Source organism: Temnothorax longispinosus, chromosome 12 (assembly GCF_030848805.1).
Source record: "Temnothorax longispinosus isolate EJ_2023e chromosome 12, Tlon_JGU_v1, whole genome shotgun sequence".
NCBI lineage: Eukaryota > Metazoa > Arthropoda > Insecta > Hymenoptera > Formicidae > Temnothorax > Temnothorax longispinosus.
The window spans coordinates 6,774,164-6,801,906 of record NC_092369.1 but is presented as its reverse complement, the minus strand read 5'-3'; the positions used below and the strand labels follow the sequence as shown (position 1 = coordinate 6,801,906).

Below are 27,743 nucleotides of genomic sequence, written 5' to 3'. Positions count from 1 at the left end.
AATCTGTTTAGTTGTTCTTAATGGCTTATTAACAATTTATTACATGAGCTTTATTACGTAAATGAGAAAAATATGTATGTTTAATATAACGTTACATATATATTTATTTAATGCATTAGCGAAGCATTATAAAATATGAAAATGCCTTTTTACTCTTTTATGATATTTAAATTATTAAACACATTTTAATGCATGCTTATGATTTTATTTCTAAAAATCAAAAAATGAATTCCCATATTATGAATTTTAATAAAAAACAAGTTGATGCGTTAAAAATTCCATGACTCGTATTATTTTCGCACAGAGTCAACAAAATATCGATTTGCCGAGAATAAGACAGACACGTCGTCTTCCTCAAATATATCGCGTTTTCTTAGCTTAGACTCAGTTAAGGGGTGCCTATTAAAATGTTCCGCTTTAAGAAGAAATTTTTCCGTGAAAGTTTGTCACAGTATTTGCTTTTGGAAGACAGATTATCTTGCGACACCCTTTACGCGACAAATAGGGAGAGTTGACATACCGGTAGTGAGTTGCGCGCATTCCTGCGGGGAAGAGTCGCGCGAAAATCGCGAGGGAAAGCATCCCTATTGGGGTGGTTCGCCACTGCGCCTTCCCTGGACGGAATTTTAATTTTTCCTCGAGTCACCGCGCCGGCTGGCTTCGTCCTCCCGATGCGAGGAATACCGCGCGGGGACGAGCGGTTGGAAGTAGAGGCGAATATCACGTAAGGAATTACGACCGAGGGGGCGCGCGGAGGGTGGAATATGGCTGCGGGCGGGTAGCCAGGGGTGGCATACGCGCCATACGAGGGGGTGAGGAAGTAATTATTTAAATATACGTCGCCGGAGGCGAGCGCTTCGAGCGGGAATATTTCACGGCTCCGCGCCATATTACGCCAGTAACTTACGTCCGGCCGTCCGGGCCAGATGTTTCTCTGGGAGTCGTTCTGGAATGGCGAACGAGCGTGTACGAGCGGTGCCGAGCGACGCCGAGCTGCTTCGGCCCCGGCAGCCTTCGACGCGATTCCATCACATGGTGGTTGCCGTCGTCGCGAGCTGAGGGAAGGGTAGATAGTGCGCGCGCGGAGGGATGGAACGGACAGCCGCGCGCGCGGCGGCGCCGTCGGCGGGGCCCCGGGGGTTGCCTGTTGTGCCCGATATTGATGTCAAGGTCCTTCATCTCGGTCGTACTCTTCTCCTCCGGCCTGGGAAGCCTCCGCGCGCGAAATCAATAGGATAAAATCGTCGCCGACAGGCAACCTCGTACGCTCGCCTCTCACATCGCTTGTGCCATCGAGCCACTGGGAGTTTTAGGAATCGCGTACGTTGGGGATGTAGGGTAGCACGCCTATATCCCTTCGACTCAGTTAAATTCGGCTCGGCCTCTTGGTGAAAAATACGCTCGAAACTGTCCTTGATATCGTACGAATACTGAAGGGATACTAGCTATTAGATGCGCCCATTTGATCACCCAAGAGAGGCCTGTTGCTGCAATAATAGACACTCGCTAGATATACTCTCCTTTGATGTTATCTCGCATGCTCCTATAATATCGAATATATCGTCAAATTTCTTAAAATGACTCATATTTAAGTTAAATCAATATATTGTTGATTCCAAGAACGGTATAGGTCCACAGTCCTGATATTTTTAATGCTGTACATAGGTATTAGAGATACTGCTAGGCATTATTTATATATTGAGCCATAGTTATATATTTGTTGACCATAGATACGCGACTATAGATTCTAAATATTGTGCAGTTCCTATAATCATCGTGACCAATCATCGCGATTGACTATTGCTTCCGCGTTGATCTCGTTAGTCATCTAAGATGTCAGTAATCACACGGACGTGCCTCGTGATTGCTAGGATTTCCGGGATGCCTAACAGTCATTGGTCATATCCATATGGCCACCGGTGACATCTTAAACGACCAGAAGGACCATGGCTGCAAAGCTCGTATCAGACTCCGCTGTTGGAGATTGAGATTGCATTGCAATTATGCGTCGGAGATTGGGACATGATCAATAGGACTTAGGCTCTCTGGCTTCGCTCTCGTCGGCAGAACACCAATTTCCAATGCGCTATCACAGGGCAATCTTAATTTCCAACGCGGTGATCCGATACGGGATTAACGGCGCACGACAATCGCCGGATCCATCCAAATTTCCAGCGATTTGCCCGTGCTCACTTTAGCAACGCGGGTAACAGTCTCTTGGTAGTAAACAACGCGTGACATAATCTTAATGGACAAATGTGAATAACATCCCTACGGTGTTGTAAGCCCTGAATCCACATCCCTTGTGTAAACGCTGTTACGCGGGCGGACACTGTTACGGCATACATACAATGTGAAATTACGACGTCTTGGCGAGCAGGTTACTCCGTCGAGCTTTCGTAAGAAACGAGAAACGTAAGAAACGTCTCCCTCAAATGTATATCGCGTTTTCTTAGCTGAGACTCGGGGCGTTTGTTAAAAATAACCTTCATCCACTTATCGCCGTTCGACAGTCACCTAATTAACTCGACGCTTTTCCACGTTTTCCTTTCCGAGGGAAGATGGACGAAAGTACCCTCCGCGCCGCTTCTTATTATCCCATTCTTTACGTCGGTGATGCGCTCGCGCGCTTAATCACCGCGACTCTAATTCCGGTGTTATGTTATCACATGCAGCTTTTTTCCAGGCAGATCCTTGCCGCGGGAGGCAGTCGCTGCACGTGATAAATTATACCTCATGCTTTGTCCCTACGTTTCTCTCCGATTGTTTCCCTTTTTATGTACACCCCGCGCGTTCTCTTCCTCCGCTTTCATCTCATTCCTTTTTAGAGCGTTTTCGCCAGAACGAATCCTACCTGTCTGATCCTGCGTAGCCATGACAATTCTAACGCTTCAACGATGGTCTCAAAACCGTGTAATCGGTGCAAATCCTTTTCTCGCTTTAACGAGACTTCATTAATTTGCAAGGATTGAAATTGGCCCGTAGATTTTAAAAATTCAAGGCAAACAAGAATATGGAATGAGGAATATTTATTCGGCGTGATTCTCGCGACGTATATTATGTTGAAACAAATGATTACGATTTATTCCGCATTCAAAAATTACACAAAACACGTTATCTGTGGCAGCCACGTCACACAATCGCTAGAAAAAGTTTATTTTAACGGTATATCTCTGCTGTTATTTCGGTATATGTTATCGATGTACCGAAATTAAAATGTAATATCAAATGAACATGGATATATGAGTTAGTGGGATGTTTTCCTATGTGACGCATGATTGTACGTCTGCCAAAATATGCAAGGGTAAAGCCTCCTTCCGCGCAAATTTGCATAGGACTACAAGCGTAGCATATAAACGTCTTGACCAATAGGATACCCGGCATAAATTGCGGAGAACAATATGGTGTTACAACTTATGTTGCTGAGAGTATCATCGAACGTTTATGTACCATACATATGCTAAGTTTGTGTACGACGGGTATTAACAGTCGGCGAATTAAGTTTATCATTTTCAGTAACGGAGTGGAATATATGGGCTGTGTCTGACCATGACGGTCCGTAACTACTTCGCGCAACTCCGCGATTTTCATTCCGCAAAATATATTTACTTGGAAATCTTTCTGCATCAATTTAACAAGACCGTATATTTAATTTAGGTGGCAATAACAATTTTAAATGTAACTTTTGAGAGTTAATTAACGGTGATTCATTAACAAACAGGTTAAACATTCTTATCTTTCTTGTACGAGTCAGAAATTAGAGTGTTTATCGGATATGTGCACGCCTTAGTATTTAAAGCGGAATCCCTAATTCCGCTAATACTGTGCCCTTCGTAATTGAGGGGATTGATTTGGATGCGGGTTGAAGCCATTAAATAAATAACGCTTTTTTTTCCCCGTCCATCAACCAGGAAAAGCGATTTTGTCGGCAACAGGTGCAAGAGAGGGAAAAAACTACGGAGGCCGCGTCGGTCCTGCGAGGATTTTCGATTAATGGGATAACCTGCAGGGGAACGTGATTCGCACAGGAAAAAAGAAAAGTTTAAAATTTGAGGAGCTTCGAAACTTCACAAACTTTGCGATCGATGGTTCTTTACGGCGATGTGCTTTTACTGTTACGCCGAAATTGCGTATCTCTCTTGTAAACTTGGACGAGTTTTCAGAAATTCGGGCACGAAACGACGAGGGTGAAACAGGGAAAATTCGCATTGTGAATTTCAATGGCAGAGACGATATTTAGATAAGTAACACCGGCATTATCTTTCTTTCTGAGTACTAAAACTAGAATAACAAGAAAGGAGATAGAACAGTAATCTAGACATATTTTATTATTATAAAACAAAGATAGAGAGAGAATATATTTTATTATATTGACAGCTTGCATAACGTATTATCGCTTATTTTTCATTGAACGTGTCTTGCTTTAAAAATAACGCTGTAAAATATATGTGAAATTTTTCTTTTTCTTCCCATATTTGCTTTATCAACAATATATATCATTTGTCGACATGAAGCGTTTCAAGATATTTCGCAAGGCACTAACAGTTGTTCTAATATTCAAAGATCTCCGTTGATTTCTCGTTGCAGGATATCTAATTATTTTTATATTTGACATACATTTTTCAATAAAATATAGCCGCCGTGTAGCTTGATTTTCTGTGACAAGAATATTTCTATGAGCGACGAGAATTTCTTGTAGTCAAGTAACGTCGTAAATTGTACGATTCTCTCTTTTGTGTGCTTTATTTCTTCATTAATGCTTCCTTATTATACACCCACTTTGCTCTTTCCATCTATTGTTTCGTTCGGAAAAAACAGGCTCGCTTTCGTGACGTTTTAACCCTTCGCGGCTGTGCTGAGCGAAACGCCGCACGATATTTTAGACATATTGTTGGCCTTCGCACACGTGTAACTTTTGAGAGAAATGTCGAGTCGAATATTCAGATTTAATATCCGAGCGCTTCCTTCTACACATTGTTCATGGTAGAATTTAATTTCCTCTACACTTTTATTCGGCCGCGTCGCAACGGCGCTAAAAGCTTGCGCGTGCGGCTCGCTGGTGCGATAACAGAACGTTATTGCCGGGTCGCTCTGCCATAACGAATTTGCAAATTACTGTTATTGGAGTCCCTTAAATTCGCCACTTGCACATGCGAGAGAGAGCGGTTTTCGTCCCGGCGCGACCGTATTTTCCGGTTTGTACGCGCGCTCGTAATCCAATTAAAAGGTGATCGAAGCGCGGTAGGGAGACGCGCTTCATCGAGAGTCAGAAAGAGAGAAATGGTGGAGGATAGCCCAAGCCAGGTGCGCGGTTACCCAGTGGCAAAAATGGCGGCGCCGCGTCCAATTAGGCCGGCGGTAACAGCGTCGGTTTTGAAAAATTCGATTAGCCGCCACAATGCCGCTGTCGCCGAACTTTTACCATTTCCGCTTCGTTTTCAGCCCGACGATCACATCCCCCGTACTCGTCGATCTTTCACCGATCGAGAATTCCTTTTCCGCTGTCAAGCGGCGACTCTTCTCTTCTCTCCGGCCCGCCAGCGTCTTCAGTTTTTCACCTTCGAGCAAAATATTTAGCTCGCCGGTAGTGGCCGGAGGGTGAAAAACGACAAGGGTATAGCACGGGGGCGTCAGAAAAGAAAGAGCCGGTTGGAGAGCGTTTCCGGGGGTGCGAACAAAGGGCGCGCAACCCTCGGTCGTCTTGGAGGTATTCGCGTAGAAAGAAAGAGGGTCGTTGGTACGGTTAAAGCTCCGAGGAAAGCAAGTGAGAAGAGCGAGAAATAGATTTCGCCGCGGCGCGCCGGTGTTTTCTAATTTCCGCGCACGAGAGGGTAACGTATTCGTTTTGCCACCGCGGCCCGGCCGTTGTTTTCGGCCAAGGTATGTCGAAACGGTTTGATATCGAATGCTCGGTGACCTGAACGAGATCGGAATAATTTCTTTTACATTTGGGAGAGATCGTAAAAGTTTGAATTTCGAGTTATATAACATTCGATAGAGCTATTGGTGTCTGTAACGCTTAACGCGATGAAGTGAATATTAGAGTTGCCAAGAACATTAAGCTCTTGCGGGAATTATTAGCTTGGATAAATTAAACTTTAGAGGTGTAGCTTAATAGCAAAAATCCTTATCCAATACCTCGGGTTTTACTTTAGCGGAAAGTTACTTTGAACTTCTACTGCACAAATTTTCGATATTAAAAATTGCAAAGAGAGAGTTGCAAAGGATAGTCTTTCAAATTTAAATTCTCGTTTTAAAAGAGCAAAATGCCGAAAGACAAGGAAAAAAATGGCACAATTGTTTTATGTAAATATTCTTATAATTATATAGATAATTATATAAATGTAGTTATATTTCTAAGTTATATATATCCCCTATCTTTCTTCTGTTATTTTATTTGAAAAGGTAGATCTCTTTTCATATTTTACACTGCGCGCCTACGGGCTGCTACGATATTTTAAGACTCTAACTGCCGTCTACGTTGGCCCATACAACATTGCGTATTCCTGCTAATTGAATATCTCGCAGAATAATAACAGAAGGCTTTTCTGCTCGGCGGAGAGAAAGAGAATACGTGAGTATTTCTGCGTGCATTTATAGTTTGCACCATTTTTCTTTTCTAATTAAGGCGCGATCTAATATCGTAGGTCGCTCCTGGACGACGAAGAGGCGTGTAATGTCGAGTTCTTTTCTAAATTTAGAGCGCACGTTCATTGAGGTAACATTTTCTGATTACCACGTTCGAACGTCCTATAGCGGATATCGGATTTTTTCCGTACTTCCGCGTGTTTGATCGAAGTTGACCCGAGAGTTAACAACGCAGGAACAGCACAACTTTTTCTCCTGAGGAGATACGCGCGCACGCGAAGGGGTGAACGGTAGTGACATTATGCAACACTTTAATAAGCGTGTGTGAGATAATCCAAGATTATCAGCTTGTTTTTCCTGTGTGTAAAAAGATTCGATATATTAACTTATTTAAAAGCATTTTTTTTTAATTTAAGATAAATATGTTTTAAAAGAGAAAATGTGGCTAGAGATGAGAAATCTTGTGCCGTCATTTTTGACGAATCCAAGTAAATATCATAAATAGAAAGAACGATGGCAGTGCTGACGCACACATTATTTACGTTCGAATACCATGTCGACGGAAATTAGAATTCCTTATCGTAAAATTTTTGCGACAAAACTTAAACGAATAGATACGAATCAGTATGATTGTATTGTCCTACTTCTGGATAACATTTTCGTCATTATCGAGTTTACGCCGAAAATTATTTCGTTCTTATTACGAGAAACATTGCATTTTCCTACCCTCGTTATTGCGTTAAATTAATATAATTATATTTTATTGCTAATTTAATGGACTTGCTTTTCCATCGAGGACAGAACAGTCTGATTCTGTCGTATGCTAATGAAAGTTCCATACTTACGACAGCGTGTCCTTGGCTGAGCACTTCGAAGACTCACAATTTGCATTTATTATCCAGAGTTTCGGTATGTCCTACATCGGAATCTCTGACGTTCTTAACTTCCTGAGAAACTAATTACTTTGCTAATGGAAACATAGATAAGTTCAAAGCCAAAATCTATAAATTTATAAACATCTTGCTTCAGTTGTGAATTTCGAAAATAAATTTTTCAAATATAATACGTTGTACGGTCGACATTCGAAATCTTAGACGTTTATTACTCTATTTTCGTTACACTTTTTATTGCACCGAATGAAAAGAATAATTATCCGCTATGGAACGTAGTAATGTCTTACTGCATAATCACTCGGCGACTCCATCGGCAATTGATAATATAATTAATGATAACGACGCAGCGATTTAATAATTCATTCGTGATTAATGCTTCCAAAGCGATGATAGTTATCGAGCGGTTAGACGATATTTGTTCGGCGGTCGGTAATAATTGATGCATTCCCAAGTCGTCACAATGGGCCGCCACATAATTGCGTCGCATGTAATTATATCGGCATGTGCGGTTATGATACATATTGTAAAATCCGGGGCGCGCTTCGCGTCGAGAGACGGAGTTTGTCTCCCCGATTTCTCTAGTAATTCTTTTACGCGATTATAACGAATCTGTTTCGACGGAAGCCGGCTCTTCCTTGACATTGTTATCCTGACTTGTGGTCCCGAGAAACTTGAGGCTCCTTGGTCCGTCCGAAATCCTCCTGGAGCTCGAAGTTCCCGAATATAATCCATGGAATCCCTTTACCTAATTCCCAAACACACTTGGAACGTCGAGATCCACTACTCGGCTATATATTGGACGTGTTACCACATTCGCGACGAAATAGAACGTAGAGAAGCACATTCAGTTAAGCGGTCGTTATCGATACAGAGTACATACGAAACTTTTTCCAGTAACTCCACCTGCGTTTGTGAACTAGTTTTAATCGAACAATTTATGTGCACGCGAAACCATTATATCAATTTATTATTTTAATTGGGAATTTAGTCCTTTCTGTGCAACAGAATCATAATTATTTTTTTTACGATCCAGGTGATTTTTCGGCTAATTTGAATCTTAGTTTAATTTGCTTTTTTTATAATAAAAGTTACATGAAAAACTCGATTAAGCTACTTTGAAAGGAAATCGATGAAGTCCATTATTTTATATTTATAAATGTTTATTTTATCATTACAACATACAGTCGTACCAATAAATATAAATGATCAAATTAATGCAAAACTGATTTTCGAGAAAAATAAATCATTAATATATGTAACTTGATAATAAGTAACATTTTCAATTTGTGGAAAAGTATACGCGGTTTTTACTTTTATATAGTATTTTCCGGCTTTTCTATGCGGGGAAAATGAGTAGAGGATGGGTTTATGAAACTGTTATACTTCGCGTATCCTTGCTATATACTAACTATGTTTCTGCCGCGCACATCGCGACTACGTGGAAACCGGCGTAATGTGTGCAATCTATGCACTCGACGAAGTTTACTCGCCGCACTGCAGTGGTAACGACCCGTCGGCGTTGTTGCTGCGTGCCTTCTCGCATCGAGAATGGATTCTCCCCACCTGTCTGCTTGAAATGATTTTCGAAGAGTCCCGTGTAGCTTTGCCGTCACCACACATGCACGAGCACACGTTGCTCCCATCCACGCGCGTACGCGCGTACGCTCGCACACCGCCGCGCCGTATCCTGACAGGTATCGCGATGATAGATACGCCCGCGCACGGCTTTTTTATTCATCCTTGCCGCTTCCGGTCCCTTCGCGATTCCCTGGCAACCGGCCAGGATCGCAGCTCGTCCGAATCAGGACGCGCGGGCTCTAAAGTTCGACGCGCGGCCCCGTTAGGCAGTGCCCATTTCAAAATGAATTTTTCTCCTCTCTCTCTCTTTCTCTCTCTCTCTCGCTCGCTTTTTCTTTTCCCCTGTTCTTTTTACCGCGCGGAACGTTCCGGTCGAACGAGGCCGCGCCGTGGAAGTTCCGCGCGTATTTTCCGAGTCCGTGATTTTTTGGAACGCGATGTTTCCGTAACGATGATAAATAGATAAATAAATAGATTGTTAAACATAGGACAACATTCTTAAAATTTGTACGCAGAATAGCAATACGGAGTAGACAGACGCGTGTGCAATATATCTATAAAATTATTTTAGTCGAATACCTGGACGGTTGGAGCGTTACGCTTTCAAATAAAGAAATGTGCTTTATTAAGTGTTCTATCAATAAAATGGAATGGGAACTCGCAAATGAAAATTTTATTCTTTATCGCGACGAATATATCTTGCATGACAAAGAATGATGATTGATCGTGGTGGAAAGTAATCATGTAAATTCAAGCGCGGTAATCGATTTTCTTTCGTTTACCACGTGACACTTGCAATCGCGAAATTCTATTCAATTCGATGCTTTTAACGAAATATTAGATAGAGTCCGCCGCTGCGCCGAATCCGCGACCCTCGGATTTCGAAAGATTTGTCACCGACGTATGTTAGCGTCCTCGCGGGAGGCAACCCTCGGAGGAGGAGACACAGAAACTGTTCGCTCTCGCGGAAACATATGTAGCGCACGTTCGTCTGCGGAGAAAGAATTCTTTATGGACGCCTCGTAGAGGCTCGTATATTATCGCATAATCGTAAAGGCTTAAGCGCAGTGCGGTCGGCTTCTCTCCACCAAGAAACCCGGTTGAAACTACGAACGTTGCGTTTTCTTTCCGGCTGTTTCTCCACCGTCTTTTTCTCCCTCTCCGCCCCCCGCTGTTCTCAGTGTTCGCGCTATTTTCCGGCTCTCCGCGGGAGGATTTCACGGACAGTTCGGTCGCACGTAAAAGATGAAACGCCACCGGGAGAAGCAGACAGCGGGACGAGGTCTCAAGGCAGGAAGCTGCTTGTGAATTTTTCAGGCTACGATGAATTACCTCTGGATAGCAAAGTCCGGACGCAGAGCTGCGCGGAAGACGAGCGCTCCTAGGGACGGATGGGCAGATAGTTGGCGCGAATTGTAATAATTCGACGACGGTGGTAGTATTCGCATTACGTATTTATCGCAACGAAATGAGCTGGAGCGAGTGGTGAAAGCGATTGAATCCTGAGGCAATTGCTTCGAGCAAAATTCGAGCGGTGAATAAATTTGACGGGAGTCTAGTTGCCGTGAACGCATCAAAAAAATCGAATAAATTTTCGGATCTAGTTTTTCCGCAACAGATCAACCGTTTTCAATGCTTTTTATAATAATTGTTCTTAATATATAAGTTAATTATTCGCGCGATTTTAGATTTATTTTATCGTAATGATAAAATTAAGGGATCGGAAAATTATAACTATTATAAGTATCGTATCGTGTTGAAAGATAGAGAGATAAAAATATCTTCATCATATCTATCCGATGATTTATCATAAATTACGCTATGAAGAATATATAGACAAAAATAACACGATTTGGAAACTACAAGGGATTATAAACATCCACCGTTACCAAGAATTAATTTAAAGAGTGAATTTGCATCTCAAATCTCGCCATGCTTTGTTAGTTTTATGGATGCATCAGCAAATTACATAGCTGATCTATATGCATCACTATATATACGGTGACACGGAATGTATTAGAATGTTTCACAGTAGACAGAGGAAAATATGACAATTATATATTCACTTCTTTATACGCTTCTTTATCGTAAAAAGTAGCTGTACAAAATGTTATTTCACTTCAGACTTTGGAATTGTATCTCGAAGCATGTAAAGAAAGAAAAAGCTTTTTTAGCATGATATATCTGACAACTTTAAAGCTTTTGAAGATATGCAATTTCGGAATTTGAAATGAAACAGAGAAAATATTCAGTTTCACGAGTAACGCTGGCCGCGGTTATGATATTGTGTCATTCACGACAGGAAAATCCAGGATCTCATCATTATACTTTGCGTCTGGATGTACCATTTTCCTCTATATTTATGAAGGCTAGGTCGCTCTCTCTCTCTCTCTCTCTCTCTCTCTCACACTCACTCACTCTCATTACGAAACATTTGCGGGCGGAATCTCTTTCGCGATACGTCCTCCACAGAACGTAATATCGCATCACGATACAAACGTGCATACATGCCTCGCATAACACGCGCGATATTACGCTGGATTCATAAGAAAGCCCAGGGTTTTCATTGCGATTGTCATTGCATTCTGCCTCCCATGATGATAGCATCATAGTTTCCCGCAGTTGGAAACCAATCAACTGCGGATGATTAATTGTCGTCATACGATAGCTAACTGTGTTTCTGCAATTAGCTATTCACGCGATATCCATGATCTATGTGCGGGTAAAACGAGCATTCACATGATTTTTCGGCGAGCACATGTGTACTTTTGGGTATACCTATATACTTCCGGGCGAGTGCGCGCGGAGTGAGCTCATTTTTTTCGTGGAATTAGCGGTTAATCGTGTTTCGCCGAGCGTATATTCCTATCTCACCTGATAGTCCATGTAATTCCCGTAGCCCATGTGGTTGCATGTGCAGGCGCATGCCTGAATGTGCCTCCGCATGTCGAGCTCGACCTCCTCGCCGCATACGCCTCTGCTCGTCGCCATCATCGTATCTCCCATGCAATAGCCGCCGGTGCAATACATTCTCGGGTCACTCTGATCCAGGTAACCCCCACCGGTGTCGTCGTATCCGAGCCCGCTGGCGCACCTGGAATCTGAGGCGTATCCCACCCGGGACTGAGGACGTTCCTCGTAGCCCAGTCTGGACTGGGACCGGTGGAATGTCGAGGATACATCCTGAAAGAAAAAGGAGGATTATCCTGCAACAAATCACTTAGTGCCTTCGCTTCGATCGCGCCAGAATTAGCGGTTGGCAGATCGTAATTGGTGCAGCCGACAGTAGATATTGCAATTTTTTTGCATCAAATCTTTAATAACAAGTTTTCCTTGCGGAAGCGTGTCAGTTTTTTAATTATTCGTGATTGAACGTTAATACGTACGCGTTTGCAGATATTTCCTTACTCAAGATACATCATATGTCTAATTTTTTAAGAAGCATAACTAAACTCGTACGTCAAAGATGCACTTTTAAATTCGAATATTAAATTTAGTGATAAATTTCGATAAAATTATTTTTAATAAGAAAATAATTTTATTTTCCATACGTGTGATTTTTTGATACTATAATTTGCAAACTTTCCTTTCGTATCACGTTTGAAATCATACAAATATGATTTGGTTAACGATGAACAATGAGAATGTCAAATATAATTCTATGCTTGTTGGTTGCGATATTGTTATATGCATCAGTTAAAACAAATGGCATATACCTTTTATACATTTGATAGAAACTTTAATTGGCTTTCCTATACAGAATACCGGCTGAAAATGATCAGAAAATAATTCTGTTTTTGTTGAAACATTGCCGGGAAAAAGTTTCACAAATCGAGTTCAATTGTAATGAAGAACGAGTTATTTATATTACGATTTATTATCATCATTGGTTTTTTAAAATATAGATTATAAACTAATTTATTTAAGATTATATTATGTATTTCTCTGATACTAATACGTGATAGAGTATATAAAACAAAATAGATTATCTAATCGAGGTATTCTTACGTTTATAGTATTAACTATATTATGTATTTGAAGCAATTCGGTTGATTAAACCGTGTTCGTAAACGAGATATCGTTCGCCAACCAGACATGCCAAGAATCTCTCGGAATATGAAGAAATTTAATATTCAAGACGTATACCGCGAACATTTAGAATTTGAAAAGAATCATCTTAATGCAGCACAAAGGCGGAATGCGTTGGTGTGGGAATTGCAATTGCGTAAGAGAGTGTATAACGTGCCAGTCGCATCTGCGGATAAAATCTTTTTGCTGTAACACGTGGAATTACCCGCTTCGATTCACCTTCCCTACCGTTTCCTTATTTACGCAACAAGGGGAAAAAAACGATCTATAAGAAAATAAGTATTTTATGCGAAAATCCATTCTCTACAAAATATGTATACAAGAATAATACGATAATTCCCAATCGCTGTACAATACAACTGATCGTCGAAAATTTTTCGCAAACCTATTTACGATCCAAAATTAATTCATTTATGAATTAGATGTCTCAGATTGGCATTTTTACGTGTTTTTATGCAAATGCAATCCGTGGATTACGTGCTTTACAGGGTGTTTAAGGGAAAAGTGCAAAAAAAACGCGTACTTTATTCGTCGTGTTTATCTTTTGTTCATTCTACGGTACATTCGCAGTTACCACGATTGCGCGCGGCAGTACTCGATGGCTTATGAGCTACCATATTCCGCGGTATGTTGCCGCATCGTCCTTCGATATGGACGGCGGCACGACGACCGGCAGCGCGAATCGCGCGGCTTTCTATCGCCGCTATCTTTACACCCGACACCGATACGGCTTCCCGTAACAGTAAAGTATCGATATCGCTAAAATAACCGGAACGTATGTACGGTCTTTGAAGCCGAAACCATATATACACGGCGCGGCGCGGCACAGGATCCTGAAATTCCCCCAGTAACGTTCCGCCGTCATCATCATACGATTCCGAACGATAGAGACTGTTGGAGTATAGTTGGTATCTTGCTCTACGATTTCACGAGCGCGGGATAACGACACGTTGGCTCGACAGTTTGACGATTTTTGAACATTTGCCACTTCCTTCCGAAGCTTTGTAAGCTCTATCAAGCCTCGCGAGATGATACGTACCTATAAGCGCAATATAACGTGTAACGTTTCACAATTTCTTATTCAGACAGGAATTGAGTGAGAAAATGTATCATATGAGAAATAAGATAATTTTAAAATTGTTTTTGGAAAAATTATTTCTTTCCATTTTGAAAAATTAATAAGTATTTCTAATTGAGTCGTTTTTGTCTTTAAAATTACAGAATTTCTCCCGTTACCTAATTTGGTTTCAATAAATTTTTTTTAGAAGGAAAATAATGCGGTAGCATGATTAAATAGAGAAGGTGCACGTTTGGGAAGCCATCTGCGGCGATATCGCTTCGCAGAAAATATCGAAGGGTGAACAGATGATCGGCACGTGATCGCTTCGTATATACATGTTATGCATTTGCGAAATTGCAGTCCGCAGGCGACATGGCTCGTGGCTATAGCAATGTTGAAATTTAATAGGATATTGATACTTTTACTTTTTGTATCAAATACCACAAGTATCGGCATTTTCTACATATACTCGATATTTCTCGTTCATAAATATTGATATTGATGTTGTCCGTGATGCACAAGAGGCGAAGACCTGCTGGACAATTAAATTCAACCGATGAAAATCGACGCAATTTGGCGCATCTATTCATCTCATCTTTATTCAACACGCTTCGATCTTGCCCTTTAGCTATTCCAACATTCGATTATAATCGAAGATAAATCATCGATGGTAAAAATACTCGGCCCAGAAAGCAAAATATTGATACTGTCCATGTTCTACTTCGCGCGGCAATTAATTCACACCAATAATATCGATTTCATCCGCGATTTGATGTCGTTTTCGCGATTCTACGGAACGCGATCTCGCGACGGGAACTGCTTCCGTCGAATCGATAGTCTTGTATTAATGCTCGTACGGCGAAACTTGGAGAGCTGAAGCGTGCCAAGCCGAATCAATTTTCGGATACCGAAAATCCGTAATAGCTCTTCGAAGGTTCCCGCGGCGAAGTTAAAGCGGTCTCTCGTCGAATTTGTGCGAACGGAAAGACGAAACTCGTGACTGCACGCCGCGGCTATTAAGAAACCTCTCTCGCTGACGAGACTATCCGGAGATAAATACCGAGATAAAATACTCACCTCCTTTCCTGCGCGAGCACCGTATTAATAAAAACGCCGTTGAGTTAGCGGAAAAAAATAAGCTCGCCGCGATTAGCGACGCGACGCTTTTAGCGACGCTTTTGCATTAAACTTCGATTTCAGAGTAATTCAGAGGGCATTTTTTTCCTGCTTTATACGTGGTCCACCCGGAAAGTCTAATTGCGGTTATCTGTCTTCCGTGTTGCAACAAAATATATAGAGTATTCAAAAATTGTGGGTGGAAGATTTAGAGGCGTATTCTTTTGTGTGAGCTTACAAGAGAAAATCTCCAACTCGGAAATTAAAAAAAAATCATGAAACTTTGACAATACATAGAGGATATCCTGATATGTAATAATTATTTCTTTGCTGCCAAAATTTATCCTGAATTGATAAATTTTCTAATCGATAAATTGAAAAGAAATAAGTTCTTTCCATAAAACTTTGTTTTATTTTCTTATGTTAGTGAATAATAAAACAAAGAAGAAAAATAGGCTAACCTGAAAGGTTGATTTTACTCTTTCAGACTGAATTTGGGCAAAAGAAAAAAAATTATACAACATTTTTTATGTATAATAGGTACCAAAGTTTCATAATTTTTTGAATTTCTGATTTAAATATCTTTTATTGTTAATGTAACAACAGTTAAAGACATTAAGTATCTTATTTTACTATATTATTTTTTATAGTTGCCGATTTAAAAAAAAAGTAAATTTACGTTAATAATTTTTGGTCATATATTTTACATTTTCCTGGGAAAACTATAATGAAAATTTTTTTTGTCCCGCCGTGTATATTGCGATATGGATTGCTTGTCATAAATAATATTTCTTTCTAATATCAGAAAAGGCAGGACGCATTTTTATGCATGAAAAGTTCTCGCGATTCGTATTATCGATAGCGATCGTCTCAGTTCGCTGAATCATGACGATCTTAAAGTGCACTCTCTCCACGCTAACTAAGCTCCTATTTCTCTGGAAGTAGCAAATTCAATTTTCGCCATTCAATAATCATAAATACCAGACTCGAGCGGTTTCGTTATAAAATGGCGAACTCGTTCGATTCTATTGGATAATTATCGTGTAATATCTACACCTGGAGGTGATATCAAATTTAATTGACATCGATTTGTACAGCGGCACACTGTATCATTGAAGTCCGATGCGAATAACCGATATTAATTGCATTAAGATAAATTGCACACTATTAATTTTAGCTTATGACATAAAACCGAATTCTAATACTGGTTGAATAGTACGTATTATAAAAACGAAGTATTTTATTTATACATGAAGATACAACAAAACGAATGGGACATATTCGTTTGTACTGTGTGCGTAAATATGTTTCAGAGATAAATTATACAATATTAATTTTAGCTTATGACAACATAAAACCGAACTCTAATACCGGTTGAATATTATTGTTATATATATGGAAAAGTATTTTATTTATACATAAAGGTATACAAACAAAACGAATGAGACATATTTATTTGTACTGTGTGCGTAAATATGTTTCAAAGCTGATGCTTTCAAAAGTTAAATTTTATCTGGTTATTTCATTAAAACTTTCTATTTGTTCATACATAACTTGACAATTGCACTAGAACATAGTAATATAACTGTAATGTAATTGGGGGTGAAAAGGCTATATTTGAATTTTTGAAGCAATTGGGCACTACCTAGTGCCAATACTAGTAACATAAATCAAATTGTATTGGCAAAAAGTTTTCATTGCACTGCTCTCATATACAATCGGATACATTAACGTTGCCCAGCGCATTTGCATTCAACGACCGAATTTCTCTTTAATATGTAAGAAGGATGTCTCCTTTGTTACATAACATTTTGTATTCTTACATGATTTTAATTCTTTAAACGTTTCGTGTTTGCGAAAAATGAGAAAATAATATCGCGCATAAAATCGTGCGAATAATCGTGAAGACTTATGGATTGTGGATCGCGAATGCGAACCAGGTATCGTTAATGCGATGGAACATAATGAAATCCATACCTGAGGATAGGGCTCCTCCTGATACGGTGTCCTGCGATGGCACTCGTCGTAACACCTGGCGTCGTAGCCGCTGGGCGGCCGTGGGTACGGGTCTTGCGCCGCTACCGCGGCCGCGCAGCAGTCCGGGATTTGCGCCTGGTAGGTTTCGTAGGGACACTTGGGATCGGGCTGGACCGATCGCGGAGCCTGGTGAACGCGCTCCTGCGGCCCGCCTCCGTAACCGGCGCCGCCGCCGCCGCCGCCACCGCCGCCACCGCCGCCGCCACCGCCATCGCCACCGCCGGCGTGATGCATCGTCGTCGTCCACTCTCGCGGACCTCCTCTCGCCTGACCTCGCACCACACCACCACCACCTTCCCCCGATCACTGCATCCTAATGCCGCGTTGCGTGCGATACGCGATCGAATCCGCGGCCTCGGCGAGCCTCGTCTCTGTCGCGCGGCCCTCTTCGCACGGGTCCATCCTCACCACGCCACTATACCTTGCGCTCTCTCCTCCTCTTTGCGAGCATCGGATCCCTCTAGCCCATCTCCGAGTCGTACCTGCGCGCGATTATCGCGTGTGAGAAGCTCATCGTCTTCGCGTGCATTAATTCGTCAAGTGGGAATGCAGCATCGCGGCCGTCGCGCGTCGCCCGCGCTCGCGCCCGCTCGATGCGCCTGCATCCCACTCGAATTAATGCACCGCATTACAGCCCGGACTAGTGTAACTTTGAGCCATCCGTATCCACTCTTAACTGCCGAAAGTAAACCGCCGGCTTTACTCTTTACCTACTTTGCGCGCGTATCTACGAGTCAAGGGGGGCTTTTTTACGTTATTTACTCGAGCTCTTTTAATCTTAGTCCCTTCGGGCGCTTTTTCAGTGTCGTCCCGTAGCGTAAGCTTTTAGATACTCGTACTCGCAGAACGGCGATGCTCGATCAACGTGCCAGACTTGATCCACCCATTGATCTTCTCTGACCCCTTGTCTAGAGGAGTGTACGGTGTTGCTGTGTAAACTAATGAGTTTGCAAAGAGTAGGATGAAGAATCGATCCTCGCGGCGGATGCAATTTTGACACGTTAAGAATGCTAATGCGCAGCGTCGGGTATACGTAAGCTGCTTTTGAGACACGTGACCGACTGTTACATCAACAGACGTCGACCGTGAGGATATTCCGCGTATCTGATCCGCGATGAATTTCATGAAGTTTATCTGACCTAATTCTATCGAAAATTCATCCGTCTTTTACGGCGAAATAAGTTTCGTCTCTTTGAAAATCACACGTGCTTCCCTAATTTAAACTTACAACGGCCTTGGCTCGAGCCGATACATCCTCGTTATAGATCTCGGATATTTCGGTTATGCACGAGACTAAGTTAGATGAAGTGTCTGTGCATGGACCGTAATTAGAGCTTCTTAATTTATCGCGGCAAGGACCATACAAGCGCGCTCGGATGAAACTTTGATGTAGCGATAGAGCAGCATATAGGCGAGACCGTGTAAAGACCTAACGTGCCTATTTGGGACACGTTGGCGTGTCTTTGCCACGGCTTTCGAATATATTAATCGCGAAAGGCGCACCGGATCGATCGTCATATTTAGAACAAGTATCCCGCGCACCCGTTTCTCTCTGTTGAAATAGTTACATGTAGCTCGATTAGCATAACGGAACAAAGATGACTTAAACTTGCATGATATCTGAATAAATGAACACATATCGAGGAAACATGACATAGAATGCAGTCTACTTGCACTTCAAATGGTCCATATTTTCTTTGCTGACACGTGAAATTATAAATAATTAATATGCAATATGAACTATTAATATTTTAACAAGAAAACACCTTTTTTATTGCGCTTCTGTAATATAATGTATAAGAAATATCAGGTACCTACAAGTCATTCTCTGGTGCATGAGGGCGAATACAGCTGAAATCTCTAGGCATGTTGCTGGACTTGGAAACGGAAAAAAATACAACGCTTGTGTCAACCTCTGGTACAAGCGAAATATTTAGTTTCCGTTCTGCTTGTTCGCAAACAAAATATTTCATTTTTATTTTCATGAACTGAAGTGAAAAAAAGCTTTTAAAATAAATTTAAAATTTTAAATGAAATTTAATATAAAAAAATCTCGCTTTTTACAGCAAACGATTGTTCCTGCAATTAAATGTCGATGGAATTTTGTGCCGCGCACACGTTAAATACGTGTTGTTTTAAAATTAATTAAATAATATCATGTAGTATTTCATTTATCTGGTTATAACAGGAATGCCATTATTATTTATCTCTCATTATGAATTCTGATTAAAAATTCGTAACTGAAATAATTATTCTGTTTTTGTTCTTATCAAGATTTCAATTAATATCGTTATTATCTCAGCTTTAATATTTGGTCGGGCTACCTATATACATGATGCCGATAATATACTATTAAACTATTATATCGTTCACTATTATAGTTACAGATAGTAGATCAACTAGATAAAGACACTAACGCTATATTGAGCAATCATTGCCTTTTATAATCTCGATTATAGAGACGCTTTGTAGGAACTGTAATCCGCATACAATATCTATAAGATGACGTCAATACTGCATTTAACTTGCAAATCGCTTCATTATTTCACTCAGATACCCATCCAAAATCGATCAATAATTGATATTAATACGAGTGTAATTTTTCACCTCTCGACTGCGTTATTTCTGCGCGAATTACGATCGCAATTTCCATCCATTTAATAAATTAACACAAATATAATTTATGAAATTGTTCAATATTGTACGAAATGAAAGAGAGAAGAGGAAGAAAAGCGAAAATGAGCAGCTGCCTCGTACAATCGTAAGTGAAAAATACAATCGTGATCTATGATACTTCTAATCTAATATTTTGATCTGTAAGTATATCAGAAAATTGTTTACAACTAAGAAAGATATTTCTCTCTCACTGAGAGAAAGAACAATTCAACAAAACTTTTTGGATTCAACAAAAGGTTTTGTTATTATTGCAAAATTAATTAGCCCTCGCAGCAAAAAATGTTGGTTGTTCACATAGTAACAAGACCTTTCTCTCAGTGCTCTGTGAAAATCATGTTTTTATGGAATAAAAAAAGTTACTTAATTTGGGTTTTAAGTGTTCATTGTCAACTCGATTTTTCTGCGATGAACGCAAGTAATGATCGAGTAATTACAGATTTTGTTGACGGGATAAAATCTAATATCTCTCTGATGCGTGATATCGATCAGCTTCAAGCATATATCCAATATGTATACATCGCGAGATCTTTTTCGTAGCGATTCAAACAAATTGGTAAGGCGAACTTTCGCGACTGATACTCGAGGCAGCCTCATTATTACCCGCAACACCTCAGCTCTCACCTATCTATTCGCGACGAGTAGTACGTTTCGGATGTTGTTAGCGTGTGTCGGAAATCAAAAATCCCTCCCTTCGGAAGATATCAGCGGCGATTCTATACCTCCACTGTATCGCAGACGGCATAACTTGTTTCGACCAACAAACGCGAACGTGCTCGGAACTGCGAATCCGCTGATTCTCTTGAGTGAATTAGACGCTAGGAAGATATCGAAGGAAAATTTTTCGCAGTGCAAACGTGGATTTTTCAAAAAATTTAAAATATACAGTTCCGGTATATAAAGTTTCCTCGATCTCTATTCTTTTTTTTATTACGGTAGGAATGAAAGGAATATAATTGTAAAGGTGCAGATTTGAGCATTTTTTTTTTTAATTTTTAGGTCAACTATTTAGTTTTTAAAATTGTTTCTTTTTCATCTTTTTATTAATTACAGAAATAATTTTAAGGTCATTTTTTAAAAAGGGACAGATTGATCCGATATAACTGTTCTTGAAAATAAAGGACTTTTCGCGAACTAAGTCTTTTTAGCGCAGTTAAATGGAAAAATCTATCCCATTTACTTTCTATCTCCGAGTTTTAATTCGAGTTTTAAGCACTAAGATATTCCCATGCCCGAATATTTAAAAGTTTCAGCAAACCCGAATGGAATTTTTTCTGAGAAAAAGCATAAATTATCTATACGGGGGATTTTAGGACAGCCACAATATTACGTTAAGATTATGTTGTTAAATCGATGTGGAGATATGTGATCATTCCACATTATTTCTCGCATAATTCGCAAATAAAACGAACGTCCAGTGATGCATTGTAGGATCAGAACGAGCCTACAGCTCCGGCGCAAACACAAACGCGCGCGCAATCCAGCCATGAGCTCTCCCTCGGAAACTCGGTTCGATCACGAATTCAGCGTGCGCGCGCGTAGCGGCCGCGCTCGCTCTCCCGCCGGTGGATTCAGTTCCCTTTTGTTTTACTTCGCCTCTCATCTCTGACCGCTTCCCGTACCGCATTCTCAGAGCGACGGCGCGGCGGTGCTCTCGGTGTACGTGTTCTTATCCTGTATTTCCGCCTCCCGCGAGTTCCGTTCACGGCGAGCGATAGCGGAACACCGTCTATGAAAACCAAGGATCCTCCGGACTCTCTCCCTCTCTCCCTCTCTCTCTCTCTCTCTCTCTCTCTCTCTCTCTTTCTCTCTCTCTCTCTCTCTCTTGATGATCAGCGGAGCGGCAGCGGAACTCCGGGAGGATGATAGGGCGAAATAGAGCGAGATAGTACGGAAAGCTCGTTGAGACTGCGACTTCCGGCGCGCGGTACTGTTTTATTCATCGTCTGTAGTCACAGACCACCACCTGACCGATCCGTGCATCCACGGTCAATTCCGCAAACACTCGATTAATCGACCAGAATCCTATTTTCGTTTTGCTATTCTGAAACTTGTACGCGAAAAGCAATCGCCTCTCGTCAATCGGCGCCTGTCTACCTACCTTCTATTAGCGGATCTTATAATTTCTCGCTTTTTAGAAATATGTACGAATTTTTCTATTAATATTGAAGAGTGGAGAGATTTCCACGTCCCTCTTTCATTTTTATTGAATTACTGAATAATTTGCGGTCGACTTTCCTATAACAAAAATATTGAGGTTGAAGTGATTGATTATCAAGAAGTTACAACGAATTAAGCTTCCGGATTACAAGTATTAGGTAAATTATGTTTTACTTGTCCGGCAACTTTTAGAACTTGACAGAATTTCAAATTCAGTTATCAATATTTAACGTTGGAATTTCAAGCGTTGCGAAGAAGAATAACATTTGATAAAATTCTCGTTGGAAAAAAAAAATCAACTTGAAATTAGACGAAGAATTCGAAAGTTGTTGCGAAAGAGTGCTCCGGAACATTTTGTATATTTACAAGAATCTTAAGAATCACCGAGATTGTCGATAGAAGAGCTCGTTAGTAATAAGACGACTCTCCGAGCGCGCAAACTTGGGAAAGTTTCAATAGACCGTCGAAATCTTCTCGGGGCAGCTTGAAGCTTGATCGGAATGTATTTGCCGACGTTTTAATATTCCATGACGGAACGTGACTACGTAGTGACGTTTCGTACATCTACTTACGGATTTTTATGCGCTTTTCGTGCTGCGGTACGTCACAAGGGTCATACGTTGCGCTACAACTGAAGTTTAATAAAATATCTCAGACGACGTAGTACATTCAACTGCAACGCTCGAACGCTTCCCGCCGATATTGTAAAACTTTTAAGGTAGAGCTTCTTTACGTGGCTTGCATTATCGATCGATATACGTGCGCGCGGTTTTGCGGAATTGTAAAGCATTAATCGAGCCTACAATAACGACCTGACTTGAGAAATGTTGTTTCGGGAAGAATTAAAAAAAAAAAAAAAGATGGTTTTAAAGGGAATTATTTGGCAGAAACATATAAATTTTTCCTATAAACAAGTTAAGTAATATAATAGAATAATTACGAAATAATTACAAAATCTATAATGTTTATTATGTTTAATCACGTGGATGATTTCAGCCAGAAGCGACTGCATTGCTTAGTACAGATTTTCATGACTTTCACCGCTAAAAAGATTTTTGAAAATAAAATCTTTTGAACGATAGCTATATAAGATTTGTTTGATGTAATAGTAGCTTAAAACGACCGTATTCTTCACTTTTAATCGCTCATATATGTATTAATAAAAATCGTGCCAGAGAGACGTGCAATCGGTCTTTGCGAACAAGCGTAAACCTGTTGCACGGATTGATGGTTCTCTCACTTTCGGCGAATAGAAAAATATCTCGCTGCGAAACTATTACGCTCTCGCGTGAATTTCGTCGAGGTGGACGGTACGAGGGCGACGTCGCGCGTCGTCGCGGCACGGCCGAAGCAATTTCGTCGCCGTGGCGAAATTGCCGTTAGATCGGCCAGATAATTTTCTCTCTTCTCCGGTGGATCCGAGGGTGGCCCGCCGGAGCGAGAGGAGTCTTCATCATTTAAGGACGAACCGGGCGCCCAGCTCTTCGTCGGACGCGATCATCAATCTTCGCGAGGCAAGGGTAACACGTTCATCTCCCAATTACGAGGCCTCTTCCTTCCGGGAAGGAAGATTTGCATCTCAGAGGTAGATGCATCTTTTGGTTAGGTTGGAATCGACTCCCAGCGACTTTATAAAGACATTCAGTTTATATATCTTCCACGAGAGAACCATTTCCGTTCAAAGATGAATGACGCTCATGATAATTTAGTTCATTCGTTTACACGAATATTCGTATGTAAAAGGTGCCTATAATGAAATAAGTCAAATTGAATCTCAATGTTAAATGCAACAGAAGTAGAAAGTTATTAAGAAGAAATAGGGAAAAGTTATCGAGGATGTGAGTGTATATTGTAAGCGGTGGGCTATATAATTGTTAAATTGTTTCTCTATGATACGTCAATAATAACACTAAATCCCTCCGGTTACAACTAAAGCGCATGCGATGGCACAGTTATGCCCGGAAACCTTTTATTCTGAAGAAATGGAAATGGTCACGAAAGAAAGACAAAAGTCTTTTTTTTGCAAATTACAAGTAATGTTTTTTCAAATGGAATGGTCTCCAGAAAAACTGTATACTACCGGATACTCTTTTTAACTCGTTTAAACGCAAGGATCAGTTAGGACAACATAATGCAGTGAAAGAGAAAGACTTCAACTGCTATTATTGCAAGCTTTATGCTAGTTAATTATGATTTTATATAACGACGTAAGGTGTACAATGATATAAGACCGAGTGGGAGGGAGAATTCCTTTAGAATCTGCTCCTTTTTAGAGCTCGATCGATAAAATAAAATTTACAGCTCGTTGATTCAAAATCCATGTGAGTACATCGGCGCTTTGGCCCACGCCTTACCTGTACTCACATCACTCACTCACCGATCGATATAATTTTCTCGTCTCTCTTCGAAATTTGTCCGTGTTTTCCCTCTCGCTATACTCGCGTATATGGCAATCGCTGGTAAGGATTTCCTTACGATATATCCTTGCCAGGTCGCAATCTCGCAACCTGGACGTGTCCCGATCGTAAACGCATACGCGCAACACGCACGTGCACGCGAGAGATATACCCGTCGTGCCATTACGTCGATAATGACATGCGGCGACGTGTTACGCTCCGATAGGTCGGCGCTACTCGAAATCCTGTGTCGGGTGCCTGCAAATCTGCGATGCAGGACATGCGATATGTAATCACTGGGAAATTGCTGAAATTAATTTTCAATTGTCAAAGCTGCTGAAGTGGATTTTCCATAAAATTCAATGTTAAACGCTGTACGCAAACAAGCTGTTTGTTTTAAAAGCTACATAATTTGCATTTAAAAAATCGCATTTGCATTGCATTTAAAAATTAAAAGAGATTTAATATTTCGGCGTAAATTATCAGAACAGAATTATTAAACGGAATTATTATTACACAGAAGTTTATGCGCTACTTTCTATTTGTACAGTATATAGTAACAAAATAATTAAATAATAGATATGTATGCATGTTGGATGTAGGAATCATACACCGAGAATTACCGAGAATAAAAAAAAATCTGTAATTTTTAAATAATAATAAAAACGAAACTTGTAATTTAAATAAAAACTGAAATTAATAATGGAGTAATGGAGTAAAAAAAAAACTGAAATTAAAATAATCATTGTATATAACACATCAGAATTTCCCAGTGGTCTATTTCTCGTTTAAAACGCGAATGAATCTGCAATAGTATCTTATTTGAGCGGCGATCCCATATATTACATGTGATATAACGTTATATCATACCTCTCTTGCTCGAGATGTAAATATGTAATACAGCAAATGTTATCTGACAAGCCCCATGTAGAACTTTTTTCGCCGTCGACGGGAAAATATCGATATTGTAATTTACATATCTGAAATTACCTGCGGCGCGCTATATCACACTTATCGATGCAAATCGAAAACCCGCGCTCGTTGCGAAATCGTATGTAGCGCAATTGAAATTTGCGATGATTCACGATCGTCGGTTCGGACATACGTTGCTCCGGGCGCGCCGCGAGGTTGTTAATTTAAATGTTAAGCGCGGATAATTTTACTATTGCGACGATCGCATCGTATCGCTCTTGTCACAAATTGTAAGGTGATGAGCTCGTCTCCCGGCATTTTGTAGGTCGCGTATGTTATCCGCGTTTTCTTGGACGCATGCTAGATCCGTCAGCTCTCCTTTTTTCCGATAAGAAAAGACTCGCGCTCTTGACAGGACGATCAGTCAAGATCGAGCAGGGCAAGACGTTCATCCAGCGCCAATTACTAAGCTTCGCTGCGAGAAGAAGTAACAATTTGCCTCCATCTTCTTTGCTTCGGCGTTTCTCCAGTATATTTTCAAACCTAATTTCAATCAATGAATGTTTACGATTAAATCCGGAATGAATTTTAATCTATCATGTTTCCCTTTTCTCAATTTAACATTAAAGTAGCGAAAGTAACGCCAGTAAAATTTTCTCAGGTAAATTTCGTCATATAAAAATGTAGACCGAATAAGACTGTAATAATATCCTATGATCCTGCGATCGCAACGCATCAAAACTTGAATGCGAAATTTAAGTCGAGGCTTTTCGCGAGGCTCGATTGTAATACCGTCGCGATCTTATGAGTTCTCCGGAGAACTATGCCGATAAGTTTGATTAATTATGGATCGCTAGACGCGCGGCAGGATTATCCGTTTTCAGGGGAAATGCGAAAACGCGTCGGTTACTTCCAATAATTCCGCCGTCTTCGTAATGCGAATGGGATTGGGTTATACCTTTTGTTTTCCCGTTCGTTTTATCGACCAATCATCTATCGCCCGGTCTCCTAATTTTGTTCCTATATTTTTTTTCGCACGACCTATCGTATCGTAGGCGGATGTATGGCAGAAGCCTCATCGATCTTAGTTACGAAAGTTTTTAAACATAAGAAGATCTATCCGTTAATTACACGTTTCTCGAATGGCGTGAAAGAGGGTTTTATGGTGGGTAAAACGTTAATTTCTACCGAGTCGAAGTGCATGAACCCTGCACGTATATTGCACTAATGACCTCGTTGGAATCAGCAGATACGAGAGCGGTATTCTTATCACGATGATATATGACGTTATCTTAATCTACGGATTATCTTGAAAATCGCGTATCTTTTTGTCCATTCTTTTCGTTGAATTATTCGACCAGGTTACAATCCATTTATTTTTATATTCTTTGCAAAATTTTATTCACATGTTTCTTTTTTTAAATTTTGATACACTTCGATCATTATACTGCAGATTTATAGATTTTATTTTTTTTGTTTTTACAAACTCAATGATAACCCTTCGATTTGTTTTGAACATGATCACTGAGTGCACTCGCAATAACTCGTCACTTGATCTCGACGCGAGTACGCTGTAAGAGGCGATGTCCATTTTTTTTTTTTTTATATTTTTCCCTCCTTGCCTGAGCATTAAAAGCTCAGCTTTGATATCCTGTGAGAGCTCGGGGTCTATATCCGCGTTTTCACGACATCTTTATATCGCTGTGTCGACGGGACGAAGTCGCGAAGATACACTGGTGGCGGTGGTCTTTTCGCGAGATCGTTACGAGATCTTTACGAGTTCCTTACAAGTTCGTTGCAAAGAACGAGAGAAAGAGAAAAGAGAGAGAGAGAGAGAGAGAGAGAGAGAGAGAGAGAGAGCTGTCTGCACGGATGTAGATGCGAATCCTGTTTATCGAGTTCGCGTTCCTTACAGCGCTGTTCGCTTCCGCCGTTTTAGGAAGCGGCCTAGATACAAGCGTCAAATAACGGCACGGAATGGCATTCTTCGCCTACTAACTTCCGAGGGAACATCTGTATTTTATTTTATCGACGTTCTTTCTTTTTCTTTTTTTTTGTTGCAATATGCGGTTTCCGCAAGCACAACAATTGCGAAAAGTATCTAAATAGATTCGACGAACATCAGTTTTTAAAGAGAGTTCTTTTATTTAATCCGTTTCTAAACCCTTTAGCATTTATGATATCGTGTGTGCATTGTGAAAACAATGAGAATTAAATTGTTGTTCTCAGATGCTTTTTCAA

General features: G+C 40.6%; 1 protein-coding gene across 3 annotated transcripts in view; it reads right to left on the bottom strand.

Annotated features, from left to right (window-relative positions):
• LOC139822863 (dipeptidase 1) overlaps positions 1-27,743 on the bottom strand; it is a 123,019-nt gene that overhangs the window by 79,668 nt on the left and 15,608 nt on the right. For all 3 annotated transcript variants that reach the window (XR_011734627.1, XM_071795008.1, XM_071795009.1), the window contains exons 2-3: positions 17,302-17,843; positions 11,934-12,242 (exon numbers count right to left, since the gene is read on the bottom strand). Coding sequence is in view for 2 of the 3 variants with exons in the window: in XM_071795008.1 (XP_071651109.1) it covers positions 11,934-12,242; positions 17,302-17,595 (603 nt within the window). In the remaining variant the exon portion in view is untranslated. The remainder of the gene's footprint in view (positions 1-11,933; positions 12,243-17,301; positions 17,844-27,743) is intronic.